We start from the raw sequence: 16,414 nt of genomic DNA, 5'->3' as shown, positions 1-16,414 counted from the left end.
CGAACCGATTTTTAAAAAATGTTTTAGTACAGCTTTGGTAAGCTGCACTGCTTGATGGATTGTCAGAGCATTACGGCTGCCATAGTGAGGAGCTTCGCGGAGTAATCTGGGTCCAAAACTCTGTCAGCTTCAGGTCCCAAAGTCAAACGAACACTAAGAGTTTAAAACGGTCTAAATTCTTTCATCTTTAATTAAATCATCAGTGTTGCTGCTTTATCGGGTGTAACAATTAAGTTTTACATCCAGGCATCCATGAAAACAGAAGTTATTAAATTTAACGGAGTTAGAAGTTAACAGGAAGTTAGCTCGCTAGTTTCCACCTAAACATGACATAGCATGTTCTGACTGAGAGATTTTTGAAACAAATTCAAACGTACAGCTCTGCTGTCACTTCCAACATAAATGAAGACAGAAAACTAAACAGCAGTGACGTTTGCAGGGTTACTGAAGTTGGACTACCTGGTATATAATGTTGTGCTACATGATTGCTAGCGACACAGCTATGTTAGCATAACATTAGCACAGTGAAGCTGGAGGATGAACGCCAACTTTTTCTCCACTCGATAAAGCGCAGTTTTTGGCTTTCCCCATATTTCAAAAGTGCTTCATCTCTTTGCTATGACTGTCGCCCGGCATAATTTGCAGATGATAAGGATTTTAGCCGCTGCGATGCTTTCGACCAAAACAGGCGCAGCTTGATGACATCATCAACATGCGCTATCGCGATAGAGCGATATAGTCAAAATCTCTATCGTTGGCCAAATTTATATCGTTTCTATCGTATATCGTTTATATCACCCACCCCTAACTACAGATGAGCAAAGGTCTGTCCAACCAACAGCTAGCTGTTATATTAGCGACCTTTAGCAGGATAATTTAAAAAAGAGCCAGAGTAGCACTCTGTCAGAGCAAAGGTTAGAGATTAAACATCTGAGTACAGCAGCCAAGGACTGATAAGACACAATCCTTCAATCAAATGTGTTTCAAAAGAAAAACGTGTAATAGTAAGTGCTGCTCAAAGTTACTCTTCTTGCCTGCTTTGTGAAACAGATGTTTGTTGTTAGGTTTGTATGGAAAGCCTGTTCTTGGTAGAATAAGAACATGCCTCAGATTTCTGGAGAGGCGGAGTTAGCACTGTCGGAAATTTCAGAGTAAGAGACGGTTCAGTCTACTAGCAGATCTACTACAGATGGCTTTGTGCTTCTGGCTCCATAGTTTAATGTTCAAGAAAAGAAACGAGTAGCCAAGTGTATTTAATCAGATATTTAAAAACTTGCAGCCCACCCAAGTGTAGGCTATTATAACAGTTGCTGTTGCAATGCAGTGTAGCACCACATGGTGGCGTCTCTTGTCTCATGACTGGTAGGTCACGCCCTTTTTGTTCTTCTTCTTTTATTTTGTTGATATTTAAAATAAATGAGTACTTGTGGAAAGTTAGAAGTCGCTCATTCGCTATCCACCTGCACACCTCTGCAGCTGGCTTCATCTCCACCGCACGTTACACTATGTGAGTTCTGGTGAGAGTGAGACGTGAGTTCAATGCATTACCAGCAGCTGTAAAAGCATCTTCTCCTGGTTGGAGAGCTCACGACTTTTACCTCTTTGTTTCCCATAATTTCACCTCTCTACTCTCATCAATTATGCATTTTGTTACATTAGCTTCATATGTAGATGTATAGATAGATAGATAGATAGATAGATAGATAGATAGATAGATAGATGTATAGATGTATAGATAGATAGATGTATAGATGTATAAATGCATAGATAGATGTATAGATAGATAGATAGATGTATAGATAGATAGATGTATAGATAGATAGATAGATGTATAGATGTATAGATAGATAGATGTATAGATGTATAGATAGATAGATAGATGTATAGATGTATAGATAGATGTATAGATGTATAGATGTATAGATGTATAGATAGATGTATAGATGTATAGATAGATAGATGTATAGATGTATAGATAGATAGATAGATGTATAGATGTATAGATAGATGTATAGATGTATAGATAGATAGATGTATAGATGTATAGATAGATAGATAGATGTATAGATGTATAGATAGATGTATAGATGTATAGATAGATAGATGTATACAGTGGGGCAAAAAAGTATTTAGTCAGCCACCGATTGTGCAAGTTCCCCCACTTAAAATGATGACAGAGGTCAGTAATTTGCACCAGAGGTACACTTCAACTGTGAGAGACAGAATGTGAAAAAAAAATCCATGAATTCACATGGTAGGATTTGTAAAGAATTTATTCGTAAATCAGGGTGGAAAATAAGTATTTGGTCACCTCAAACAAGGAAAATCCCTGGCTCTCACAGACCTGTAACGTCTTCTGTAAGAAGCTTTTCTGTCCCCCACTCGTTACCTGTATGAATGGCACCTGTTTGACCTCAACATCTGTATAAAAGACACCTGTCCACAGCCTCAACCAGTCAGACTCCAAACTCCGCCATGGCCAAGACCAAAGAGCTTTCGAAGGACACCAGGAAAAGAATTGTAGACCTGCACCAGACTGGGAAGAGTGAATCTACAATAGGCAAGCAGCTTGGTGTGAAAAAATCAACTGTGGGAGCAATCATCAGAAAATGGAAGACATACAAGACCACTGATAATCTCCCTCGATCTGGGGCTCCACGCAAGATCTCATCCCGTGGGGTCAAAATGATCATGAGAACGGTGAGCAAAGATCCCAGAACCACACGGGGGGACCTGGTGAATGACCTGCAGAGAGCTGGGACCAAAGTAACAAAGGTCACCATCAGTAACACACTACAACGGCAGGGAATCAAATCCCGCAGTGCCAGACGTGTTCCGCTGCTGAAGCCAGTGCATGTCCAGGCCCGTCTGAAGTTTGCCAGAGAGCACATGGATGATACAGCAGAGGATTGGGAGAATGTCATGTGGTCAGATGAAACCAAAGTAGAACTTTTTGGTATAAACTCAACTCGTCGTGTTTAGAGGAAGAAGAATACTGAGTTGCATCCCAAGAACACCATACCTACTGTGAAGCATGGGGGTGGAAACATCATGCTATGGGGCTGTTTTTCTGCCAAGGGGACAGGACGACTGATCCGTGTTAAGGACAGAATGAATGGGGCCAAGTATCGTGAGATTTTGAGCCAAAACCTCCTTCCATCAGTGAGAACTTTGAAGATGAAACGAGGCTGGGTCTTCCAACATGACAATGATCCAAAACACACCGCCCGGGCAACAAAGGAGTGGCTCCGTAAGAAGCATTTGAAAGTCCTGGAGTGGCCTAGCCAGTCTCCAGACCTCAACCCCATAGAAAATCTGTGGCGGGAGTTGAAAGTCCGTGTTGCTCGGCGACAGCCCCAAAACATCACTGCTCTTGAGAAGATCTGCATGGAGGAATGGGCCAAAATACCAGCTACTGTGTGTGCAAACCTGGTAAAGACCTATAGTAAACGTTTGACCTCTGTTATTGCCAACAAAGGTTATGTTACAAAGTATTGAGTTGTATTTTTGTTATTGACCAAATACTTATTTTCCACCCTGATTTACGAATAAATTCTTTACAAATCCTACCATGTGAATTCATGGATTTTTTTTTCACATTCTGTCTCTCACAGTTGAAGTGTACCTCTGGTGCAAATTACTGACCTCTGTCATCATTTTAAGTGGGGGAACTTGCACAATCGGTGGCTGACTAAATACTTTTTTGCCCCACTGTATACATCTATCTATCTATACATCTACCCCACTGTAGATGTATAGATAGATAGATGTATAGATAGATGTAGAGATGTATAGATAGATGTATAGATAGATAGATGTATAGATAGATAGATGTATAGATGTATAGATGTATAGATAGATGTATAGATAGATAGATGTATAGATAGATAGATAGATGTATAGACAGATAGATGTATAGATGTATAGATAGATGTATAGATGTATAGATAGATGTATAGATGTATAGATAGATAGATAGATAGATAGATAGATAGATAGATGTATAGATAGATAGATAGATAGATAGATGTATAGATAGATAGATAGATAGATGTATAGACAGATAGATGTATAGATGTATAGATAGATAGATAGATGTATAGATGTATAGATAGATAGAGAGCGAGAGAGATTTTAAAGTATAAATCTTCAGAGTGTCTAACACGATCTATCAGAGTAAAGTTTAAATTCTGAAAAGTAAATGTTGAAAAGGAGAAATGAACAGAAAAAATGTATCGGTATTTATTTGCATAAGTTTCCGTCACATGCAGTTACAGGCAGTAGCTAAATAAACAGCAATTTTCTCAGCATTGATCAAATAAATAGAAATGAATAAATCAGGAGCAAAAGTTGGTCTGAGAGAAAAGCTTTGAACAACCAAAGCTGTCAGCCTGGCTCACCTTGACATTTGGCTTCCTCGTCGAGAACCCTCGGTACCATCCTGAAAGAAAACACAAACAGCAGTGACTAAGACTGATGAACAAACACGGAGATGGTGAAGAGTGAAGAGTGGCCATGACTCAGCAGCCTGAGGGAACGTGCAGAGTGACTTTGACTTTCCAACACAGATCTTTGTTCAAGAAATTCTGTCTTACAGGAAGTGTTTTAATGGAAATATACAGCTAACTCAAAAATGAAGGTAATGGTAAAACTTGAAATTCCACCATTAACGCAGCACTACAGCATAACACACATGATACAAACATATTACATAGTAGTAATATGTAGTTATTGCCCATAACATGGGTCTATTCGCCCATACACATCCAAACGTTTCACACAAAATAATAAAAGAGATTGGCCTCCAGTTAATTCACATTTTAAGAAAAGCAAGAATCAAACTTGTAGTTTGACTCTGCAGGTTTAGTATGGATGGAAAAGGATCATGCAAATCTCAAGTCCTCATTCAGTCAAAACCTTTTTTAGAAGTCAGGTTTGTTATTCAGCTGCCATCTTGGCAGTACCTATGGGCCATCATCACATAGAGAGCCATAACATGAACTTTATTGGTACTGGGGCATTAACTGCATAACCAGTTACAAAATAACTGAGAAATACGTGAAAAACTTTACCACAAAAAAATCCCCCAACCCTCCCGTACCCGATGTTATTCTGTCCGATGGCTTCATTCATGGTTCAGTACAGAGTGTCAGTATGATCATCCCACCAGAGCAAAGAGGAAAGGCCATGCAGCACATAGAGAATATAGGTCTACCTGCAGCATATTTAAACCTCTGTAGTACAAACGTAATAACATGATTGGCTTTTGGGGGAAAAAATCTTTCCACAGATTTCTGTTCAGAACATTTTGAGTGCCATGTCTTTGATTTAGTGTAGCCACAGTAGCCACGGACACAAATGTGCAGACTGAAGGTCTTCAGCTGATGTGTCCACACGTCAGCTGATGCTTCTGAATGTTCCTGACAGTCAGTCAGAGACTCTGACAGACAGACTGCTGTGAAGGACAGATGTGGTTCACTGCGCTCAGCTGTGTGTGTGTGTGGATGTGTGTGCTGTGGAGTCTTTGAAAGGACTTTCATGAGAAGTTCTGACAATAAAGTCGAATATCTGCTGAATCTATTATACACACAAACCTGTTCACACTGAACGAGTTTTACCCCTGAAGGCCTCGAGTCATTCGTGCTAACTGTTGATGTCGTCCATGAACTTAAGCCTGTGTGAATGTGCTCGGATCATAACTTCTAAAATAAAAATTCCCCTGCAAAGTGATACACCCTATGAAAACATCAGAACCATACAGTATCTCTGTCATTTCAGCCTTTTTGTCTGCAAAATGCAAATGCAGGCTGGGCAATTTGGTGCAAAAGGCTTTTGCTGCTGTACTGGATGGAAATCTAATGTGGAGAATCGAGATCCCAAGTACAGAATGAGATCTCATGTTCAGAATAGAATAGAATAGAATAGAATAATCCTTTAATTGTCCCACAAGGGGAGATTTGGTACAGGATGAGATCTCATGTTATATCAGCCCGTTCTCACTCCCGAGGCGTAACATGGTGACGTTTTGTCACGTCCCGCGGCGTTCCTGAGGAGCGCGAAAGGAGACCTTCCGCATTGTTATGGTACGCGCCGGGTTATGAATGAAATCCAGTGGAATGACGCTCCCGTGGTAATAGACGTTCCAGCCCTGTATTGTAGCCCTAAACCTAACCTTATCCCTAGCCCTAACCATAACCTTATTCCTGACCTTAACCAGGACTTTAATGATGTTAAATAGCGTGTTTCGAAGCGATTTGAAGGAAAAGAGCGAACATGTGTAGATTCAGTCCATACGGTTCTCATATTTCCTCATTTTTCCGAGGTCGTCATTTAGGAACGTGGTGGGTAGCCCAAAACGTAATATGTTGACGATTTGTCACCTAGCGTAAAATGTTACGCTTTGGGAGTGAGAACGTGTGCAGGACAGCATTTAATTATAGGCTCCACATTATTTAAAAACAACTTTTTTAAAAGGTCTTGATGCACGCTCAATAATCCAGGTAAGTAAATCCACAAAAGTTGATTCTGTTCATCTGGACGAAGCGTTTTCAGTGGGAGAAACGTTCATGAACAAGTAACTGACCTCCATTTACCTTCAGTGGTGCTAGTTTCAGTCATTATGCAAAGTCACCATCATGGCACCGGTTCTGACATAAACGGTAGTAACCAGACCGAAAAGCAGCGCACATTTCGGTGCTTTTTTTCCTGAGCTGTGATACACTTTAGATTCTAGCCAATCATTTTACGTTTCCGAGGATAGTAGGCGGGTCCAGGTACGTACGTTCTTTTAGAGCAGAGCTACAGATTAAAAATGCCCAAGGCGAAGCGGTCAAAAGTCTGGCTGTACTTCACAGCAAAAGATGCAAACTCAGCAGCTGCAACAAGTGCTTTAAGCTGATACTGTGATACTGTCAAAGGAGGTAACACCTCAAATCCGATGAAACACCTGGTGACGCATAGCGTTTTTTTTTTAAAGCCGAGAAATGCGCCGTATCTGATAGCTTGCTGCGAGACCTCACACCGAGCACATCTACTGCGGGTGTGGTGCCTGTTATCGACCCGGAGTTAGCAACATCCCCCAAAAACCCGAAGAGGAGAGTCCTGGCCCCTAGCCCTGCCAGTGTAGCAGAAATGATGAGGATGATGATGCAGCAGCAGCCGTTCTTCTCTGCGTGAGTAGCTTAATGTTGTTCGTGTGTAATTTACGTTGAGTAGGCTAACCACGTTATTACATTAATGCATGTAAGGTGAACTAGCAAACATCATCATAGCTACATGCGGCTGTCTTCTTGTTTGATGGCAGATACTCCCTTCACCCTGGCCAAAAAGGCTAAAATGACCAATGAAAAAGTGGAAAACAGTTAAACATGAGAGGTTTTTGGACAAAGTTTGTGTTTTTTCCATTGTTTAAGCTGCTTCCAGCCAAGAGTGATACCATATATGCCCCATAGCTGCAGAAAAGGCTAACATTGTTATCTTTTTACAAAAAAACAGCTGAACATGAGAGGTTTTTGGACCAATCTTGTGTTCTCCATTCTTTAAGCACCGGTTTGAGCACCGTTTAAGCACCGGCACGGTTTCAAAAGTACCGGTTTGGCACCGGTATCGGATAAAACCTAAACGATACCCATCCCTACCTGGATGAGTGACGAAACGTTTCTCACACTGAAAACGTTTTGGGGACCTTTTTAAAAAACTTTTTTCAAGTACTTCAATCATGAAATTTTAACACGAGTGTCCTGGGACTGTCTCACTTTTGAAGCCAGCATTATGTGACTGTGTTTTTTCTGCACGGAGGCTGGTGCTCGCTCAGGTGTTTGAAGTAGAGAGTTCGGTCTATTTCTGTCCGTGATCTGGTTCAGAGACCGGTTTAACACTTCTTGTCTTACCACTGTATGACCTACAGGACAGTGCATGCCCGCGCGCGTGACAGTGATGGACCCCTTTCTTCTTCAGGGCTCAGAGCACACCGCCGTTCTTTCCACATGGACGGACATTCATCAGATGCTTCTGCGGAGCAGAAAGCTGCCATGAAAGTTGACTCGACTTGGAGTAAAATCTTAAAATTGCAGGTATCCAGGGACTAAATATGTGCAGCAGAAGCACCCAGACATCCTCTTAGTCAGTGGGGACATCATTTGTCTCCAGCCAAGTGGAAATAAAAATGATTGTGCCTCTGGCCGTTGGAAATGTGAGGGTTGGGTGGCGACTGTCTGTCAGTGACAGAGTGAACCAAAAGCAACATTTATTTACATCAAAATGATGCACATTATTACTTTGACCTTCTTAGACTACCAAATGCACACAGCTAGGAAGGCAATTCCTTGTGCATTTATCAGAGCAGACATCACCTGAATTGCCAGCGTGTCTCCGAGACAAACGCTTTCAACAACAGTTCAGAAAATAAAGGAGAAATTTCCTGCAAGACTACGAAAAAACAGAACTCATCATGAAACCCTCGCAGTGAAACATCAGCACGCATTTATGAAATACTGAGAAAAATGTTCCAGTGCTGTCCAGCACATCAGACCCTTCAACTTTCATCACATCTCCTTGTAAAATCATGAGATCCATTTCTCTGCAGCTTCCCATCATCTGATCTGAATATGGAGGAGCGCTTAATTGGCTGAGTAATTAATAACCAATCAAGATTCATTTATCACCCTCGTTATGACGGCTGTGTTTACTCCCCAACCTCTCATCTATATGGTAATCAGTCAGGGGCTGGGCCAGCAGCGCCTCGGCCCATTCGTAAGAGCTGACGTAGTGTGTGTGTGTGTGTGTGAGTAAATTGACCACATCTGTAGGGGATAAGAAAGAGGTTTGAGTGACAAGGGCAAACATTTGGATGAATTATAGCGGTGGGAACGGCGTCTACAGAGCCGGTGTTTATCTGTGGCACATGGGTGCACACGCAGGTGCGTATACAGTAATTTGAAATTATTACCCAGCATACTCTGAAGAAGAGCAATCGTCTCGCCTCCTGCATCTAAACAGCTCACAAAGTGGTCATTAGAATAATCATTTTGCACCGTTACCAAAATAATTACCAATAAAATTCCCTGTAAAACACTTTTGTCGAGTTAATGCATGTTCAGTCTGCACTCATTATCAAAACTGCATCACGCGGTGGATGCAGGTTCCCGTCAAGCTACAAAATCAGTCAAATATGAGTGTTAAATGCTGCTGTAACCCTGCAGAGCACACCTCCAGGTAGTTAATGAAAAAGAAGTTGCTTGTTGATGCAGTAACAGCACCCATGAGGCTGTTTTTCTTTGTCATTTTGACAGGGATCCAATAGACGTGCGAGCTGCAGCTGAGCCACCAATCCACTCCGTGGGAACACAGCCTCCTCAGTTTAGACAACAGTGGCGCTTTCCCACCCAGGAAAAACTCGCTGAAAAGAAGCAGAGAAGTGGCTGAAACTTGATGTCAGCTATTAGCTGTTAGCCGCTAGATCTGGAGACCTGAAGCTGTTCTGGGATTACGCAGTTCTTTGCACCGATCAGGCTTTTGAGTTGGAGATCAGAGTCCACAGAGAAATTCAGGTTTCCACAAAGCTTCTGTAAATCCATAGGAGAATGATCTTCCATTGCAATGGATGGTGTTGACTGGTAGGCCCACAAAACCAGGAAGTTGATTTCAGTTCTCTGATAAATAAAAGTCCTAATCCCTGATCCATAGATAATGCTCGGTTCTGTAGCCGATGTAGATAAGGTGACTCGCCCAGTACGTACTACCTCTAAATCTTACAGGTGTCTTTCCTGCTAACCCTGATAAAAAGTAACTTTAATAGCCTTGCAGATGAAATCTTATCAGCTCCACCTGTAGTTCTCCTACTAATCGTGACATTTGGTGATTCTGGGATGGTTTTAGCCTCGACAGCAGGCTCCAAGGAAAACGTCCACGATTTAGACTTTAATTGCAGTAAATTTTATGAAAGAATAGAATAGAATAGAATTCAACTTTATTGTCATTGTACAGGGCAACGAAATGCAGTTTGCATCCATCCAGAAGTTCTTTAGTGATATAGATATTAGAGATGGACCGATCCGATATTACGTATCGGTCCGATACTGACCCAAATTACTGGATCGGATATCGGCGAGAAATAAAAAATGTAATCCGATCCATTAAATATCAAAAAAGCACCTCACAAAACTTGCTACGCGGCGTAACTCGGCTCATAACCGTAGCACGTAGCAGCAGTGTGCATCACGTGATAGAGCGGCTGTGTGTATTTGTAGCCTTGCTAGCAAACCAGCATTTCATCTATGAGGACGTTTTCCCAGAGAGAAATAAAGCAAGTGTGTAAATTCATCTCTGAATGTCTGTAAAGCATTCCCACGTTAAGCTTAACAACCATACCTGGAGTGACTGCCTCTCTCTCTCTCTCTCTCTCTCCTGCTGCTTCAATCGTGAAACAGCTCAATGATCAGCTGATCGGCTTTTCTGTCGCGAGTCCGTCTCTCTTCTCTTAGTTTTTGGCCCACTTCTCACCAGAAAGAGGAAACCAGCGGCTGAACAACAGCAGCACGTTTAAGCTTGATAAGCTGTTGTTAGAATTTATTTAATATTACTTTCTACACCAGGATCTTTTTCTACGCAGCTGACGCTGGTAATTGTGCAGGGGCGGATCTAGCAAAGTTTAGCCAGGGGGGCCGATAGGGCATGAACAGGGAAAAGGGGGCACAAAGACATACTTTTCTTTCTTATTCTCATTTAAAATGTCTAGTTTTTAATAAATAATTATCTGACTCTTACACCCAAAGTTTTAATCTTGTGTAAAATATATAGAAGTCCATTACTGTATATAGTAACTGTTAAGTCTAATATACCCTAGTAAGCTATAGTACTTTTTCCTTTGGGAAGATACCATCTGTGCAGTCTGCAATTCTGTTGAAGAAAGATGTTGAATCTATTTAATTATTCTTGAAAAATAATTTATTTTTGTGCATTTTCCCCCTGCATCAAATTAAATTTGATTACATCGATTAAGCATCATGAGGTGGAGGGTGGTTCCCTATTTTTTTTTTTTTTTTGCTTTTTTTGCTTAGTACTTTCTAAGTACTCTTTAAAATACCAGAATAGGGAGGATGGAGCAGGTTTAACTTTATTAGATTGATCAGTGTTGCTGAACTATGACATATTTTGGACGCAGTGTATTTTTTACATACAGGTGTAACAGAATAGCTTTAGTGTTGTTATTTATTTAAACTTGAGTATAAACTTATACAAAATGCAGCAAGATATTAAAAAAACGTTTTGTTGATTAAAAAACACACTATATCGGATTCATATCGGTATCGGCAGATATCCAAATTTATGATATCGGTATCGGACATAAAAAAGTGGTATCGTGCCATCTCTAATAGATATATTACAATATATATTAGCAATAATATAGATATGTAAGTATATTACAGAAATGGGTCTATTATGGTATGTTAGAGTGTACACGGTATGAAGTATGTTATGAATATTCTATAACTATAAGTATGTACAGGCTGTAGTGAGTACAAGCTATGTACAGGATATGAACAGGATATAAATATGAAATAAAAAAAAACTATACAGAAAGCAATTTAGTACGAGCAAAATCAAGTAGTAAAAAGAGTAAAACTTGAAATTCTGAATCAAATCAAACGACTCGGAGCTTGTTTCATTATTTGTGTGGTTGTGTCTGTGGTCACCCATCACCCTGCCCATCTTAATATTTTTGTTATACATGGTTACAGTTACAGTACTCATATTTTTAAAGGTCTTTATAAAAGGCACTTTTCACCTTTTACTATGAACATTTATGTCTAAAGTCACTTGTTACTGTGACGGTTGTTCATCTCTACTCCAACTCTACTGTCTTTTCTGTAGCCGGGGACGGTAGTTGCTGTCTGGATCCTTATATAAGATAATTTATTTTGGACTTTTAAAGGATCCACAGCATCCCTGTCATGAGTCCGCATTTCGAAAAAGCTCTGAAAACAGCATCCAAAAGTTAGAGGTGATTAGAGCTTCTGCAGCAGCACGGCTGCTCTTCTGTGCTTCTAACATTCAATTTTTCAATTCACTTTTATTTACACAGCACCAAATCACAACAACCATCACCTCAAGGTGCTTTATGCTGTAAGGTAGACCCTACAATAATACATACAGAGAAAACCCAACAATCATATGACCCCCTATGAGCAGCACTTTGGCGACAGTGAGAAGGAAAAACTCCCTTTTAACAGGAAGAACCCTGGTTTATAAGGCCGTTTTAATACTTTGTGTTTATATGTTATTGTGTTGGACTTATTGGACACAAAAAACTTTGTCTAGATTTACACACCCTTCCATTTTTCCATTTAAATGCTCAACCATCTGATAGGTGCTGCTTAACCAGTGGAAATCAGGTCATTTTTTAAATGTACATCTTATTTGGTACAACACATATTAATGCTTGCCTGGCTCACCCATGCAGACTGTCACCACCTCAGTGGTCACTCTGGAGGGGGCTTTCTAAGGCTGTGGTGTTGGCCTTTAGAGAAGTGAAAGAAGCCCCCCCTCAGTGTGTTCTGGATTTTCTCCAAAGTGTTCAGAAAACAAGATGGTTTTCTGGAAGATTCTTCATTGCCCTTGTGTTGAGCCCTGCCTTTGTCTTAGGCTGCTCAAGCTCTTTAAACCAGGTCACTTTTTGCTGCACCTAAAAAAGCCCCACAGCCTGCCCGCCTGCCCCCTGTTACATCCTGGTGCCACGTCTCTCTGTGTCTCACTGTGTGTCTCTGCGAGTTTATGCTTTCATCTTTACATCCTCTTTTATTTTGAAGGTTCGTTTCAAACTGCTGCCTTTTTTCCTTTCCTTGCCCTACTTATTACCTTGGTTGAGTTCGCTCATGCTGTAACATCGCTCTCACCGGTGTTTGGGTTTAGTTTTTCTTCCTCGATCTTCCTCGCGTTGTCTGTTGTAGTTTAATTTCGCTCCTGTTTCTGGGTTAGATGCTCCTTACTTCTGGTTTACTCTGTCTTTTTGCATTTGGGTTTCCTTTGATGGTTTCCTGCCACCTCAGTGGAGCGTTGAGACTAAACCTAAGTGTTCAGCCTGAAGGGATTTACTGCAGCCTCACAGCAGTGACATTGAGAGAGAGAATAAAACTGACATATTTTGATGTATAAATCACAATGAGGATATTTTCTCATGGCGAATGACTTTTTGTTCATTGACTGTGTTTCCTAACGTTTAGTCTGCCTCTAACTGCTCTGATAGGTCAGATACAACCACTGGCATAATAACCAATCAAAGCTGAGCTTCCCTCCAGCTAATCAAATCTGGTAAATTTGATTAGCTGGTAGATTTGGACTTTTTAACCACCACATTTTACACACAGAATGACTCGTCTTCAAACGAGTGTCACATTATAACACCAGGTTATCTTGTCTGTGAACGTGAATGTGAACATTGGCATCCTCGAAAGAGTGACCTTTGTCCTTGAGATGCAGATGGACTGCTGAGTCTTGTCATGTGGACACAGACTTAACAATGTGGTGTTTGCTGTACAGCAGCGAGGAATGCCCAGACCTCTACATTGGAGAGACCAAACAGCCACTTCACAAGTGCATGGCACAACACAGAAGAGCCACCTCCACAGGACAAGACTCAGCATCCATCTGCATCTAAAGGTCAAAGGTCACTCTTTCGAGGATGCCAATGTTCACATTTTGGACAGAGAGGACAGATGGTTTGAAAGAGGAGTGAAGGAAGCATCTATGTCCACTGTGAGCGACCATCTTTGAACAGAGGCGGTGGTTTACGACACCAACTCTCTGCCATCTATAATCCAGTTTTGAGTTCCCTCCCCAGACGCCTTAACGCCCACTCACATCCTGGGCCATCTGACCTCAGGAAATCACATGATAAGGTGGGGCCAGGTTTCACAATGAACTCACCCTAAACTCTGGCTGATTGTGACCCACACCCAGTTTCACACCTTGGCTCAGGCGATTAGAGGATCATCAGGGGGTCCTTTTGTCCCTCTGTGGGGGGAAACTCCCACTAGGTTCATATCTGGGACTCCCCACCATTTGACCTTAGAACTGAAGAAGCTTCTCGGATGAAGGTGAAACGTCTTCAAGCAACTTAAAGAAGTCCAGACGCTTTTCTTTGCAAGCTCCTTTGACATCAGGTTATCTTCATGCTTAGCTGCTATTGGCTGACAGCTGCTCTCCACAGTTCCAGAAGTTTGCTTCAAAAAAAGAGCTGAAGAGTCTCTCCACAATAATTAGCACTTAGCTGACTATGGGCGCTTCAGCAACGCTGATAGTATTGAGAATAACATCACATACCTGCAATGGCTGCTGGCCCTCTAATCGAACTCTAATGCTTTCTTAAGTGCTGTGACTGTAATCTGTGGAGTGGACTTTGAGGATTGGACTCCAACAGTTCGGCTGCCACTTTCATGGCTTTGTCAATATATCCCCTGAGTTTCTGTCTGGGGGGGGGCTACTGTGATGAAGCCAATTTTAACCGAGACCTCGAGTCCTCCTGCAGCAGCAGAATTAGCAATGATGGATCACTTCTGGTCTTTGACCTCAATAAAAAACTGATAAATAATAAATAACACTTTTGTGTTTGCCGCTCTAACGTTAGACTACTGCATCTTCTAATAAACGTAGGTCCTGCTGTAGCAGCCTTTTGTTTAGAGGGTATTTTCTACAAATCTATTTACATGTTCAGTTAATGACCAAAGCTGCAGAGCGAGTTCTTGAAATTTCCTCGGGGATCTTGGACAAAAGTTAGCCCTGGTTTGCCCTGATAATCGCTGCGTGCTACAGGGGAAGCCGTGATGCCAGTCTCTCCCACAAGGGCTCGGATAATAAGTCGTGTCCCTCGCCAGCAGGATTGCATTTCATAACCCGATCAAATTAGACGCCGATTGGATGCCAAGGAATTAGCTCAGCCTTGAATATGAGACTGCCTGGTCAATATGCATAGATGACAAGAGACGAGAAGTGTATACAAGAGAAACCAGAGGAGTGCAAAGGAAGGATGCTGGAGTTCAGAGGAAGTGGGAGGAAAATGAAGGCAAGTGCAGATTGTAGTTCCTCACAACCAGGCGGGTGAGGAAGTGAGCCCATCAACAGAATATTTCCTTCTCTGTCGATTCCTCTCTCCTCCTCTGGACATCTTCCCCTCGGGGTAAAGAGAAGCCTAATCAGCCCCTGGCACTAGATCGATGCTAGCGTCCTCCCCAGCTGTGGCTAATGGAGCACATACTCACTCATTATCTGCAAAAGACAACATTTTCTGGTTTCACACACATCCTGGCTTGAGTTGTTAATTTCTGTGAGTCAAACTAGAAATAACAATGGGAGAAACAGCAGCTAATAACTTGGGCTCTCATCCAGGCCCGCACGAGGCTATTACAGGCTATTTACACTCATTATTTGAGAGAACTATGAACGCAGCAATGAGTGCCACTTTGTTTTTACTGTGCACATTTGTGGCGACACAGCCGCCGTTGCTGCCGCAGCATTAATGTGAAGGCTTTTCTGTGTGGTGGCCTCATAAAAATCTGGAGGGAAATGGACCGACGGTGATTCACTGAAGCAAACAGCAGACTGCACCACTGCAGCTCTGAATGCTGCTTTTTTAACCAAAAACTAGTGGGAAAAACGACAAGTGTTCTCTTTTCAGATAACAGGGACTAAAAGGAGGGCTGCATGAAGAATATTAGAAGGGCGTGGACCCCTTTCAGTGGTTTTCTGCAAAATTTAGGGAAATAAGATGGAGAGAGGGGGCTCTGAATCCTACAAATTAGGTTACATTCTCTAGTTAAGTACCAGTAAAAACAGTAGCTTAAACACAAACACCCACGAAGGTTATTTCCACTGTTAAAGATGTTCAGTTGCAGTGAATGATCGATATGCTTCGGTATAAAGATAACAACTGGAACAGACTTGGAGTTGTTCTCAAAACTTTAACAGTGGTGAGCTGCTTGAAATGCTTTGAACAACCTACAGTTTCAGTTTTATTTCTATAGCACATTTATGCTGCAATAGATGTAGGCTGCCGGGGATTCCCATGATGCATTGAGTTTTTCCTTTCCAGTCACCTTTCTCACTCACTATGTGTTAACAGACCTCTCTGCATTAAATCATATCTGTTATTAATCTCTGTCTCTCTTCCACAGCATGTCTTTATCCTGTCTTCCTTCTCTCACCCCAACCAATCACAGCAGATGGCCCCGCCCCTCCCTGAGCCTGGTTCTGCTGGAGGTTTCTTCCTGTTAAAAGGGAGTTTTTCCTTCCCACTGTCGCCAAAGTGCTGCTCATAGGGGGTCATATGATTGTTGGGTTTTTCTCTGTATCTATGAAGCGCCTTGAGGCGATTTTTGTTGTGATTTGGCGCTATATAAATAAAATTGAATTGAATTGAATT

At 41.6% G+C, this 16,414-nt stretch overlaps 1 protein-coding gene and 1 long non-coding RNA gene across 10 annotated transcripts in view; one reads left to right on the top strand and one right to left on the bottom strand.

The window, feature by feature from the left end:
• The window catches only part of LOC146517776 (dedicator of cytokinesis protein 3-like), a 313,061-nt gene that overhangs the window by 183,794 nt on the left and 112,853 nt on the right, over positions 1 to 16,414 (bottom strand). For all 9 annotated transcript variants that reach the window (XM_085160372.1, XM_085160374.1, XM_085160375.1 and 6 more), the window contains one exon: positions 4,401 to 4,441. In XM_085160372.1, coding sequence (XP_085016498.1) covers positions 4,401 to 4,441 — 41 coding nt within the window. The remainder of the gene's footprint in view (positions 1 to 4,400; positions 4,442 to 16,414) is intronic.
• LOC146517777 (uncharacterized) overlaps positions 13,396 to 16,414 on the top strand; it is a 39,639-nt gene continuing 36,620 nt past the window's right edge. The window contains exon 1 of the long non-coding RNA XR_014874217.1: positions 13,396 to 14,159. This is a non-coding gene — a long non-coding RNA (uncharacterized LOC146517777). The remainder of the gene's footprint in view (positions 14,160 to 16,414) is intronic.

The sequence above is a fragment of the Neolamprologus multifasciatus genome, chromosome 5 (genome assembly GCF_963576455.1).
Source record: "Neolamprologus multifasciatus chromosome 5, fNeoMul1.2, whole genome shotgun sequence".
In the NCBI taxonomy this organism is placed as follows: Eukaryota; Metazoa; Chordata; class Actinopteri; order Cichliformes; family Cichlidae; genus Neolamprologus; species Neolamprologus multifasciatus.
This window is presented reverse-complemented; position numbering and strand designations above follow the sequence as displayed.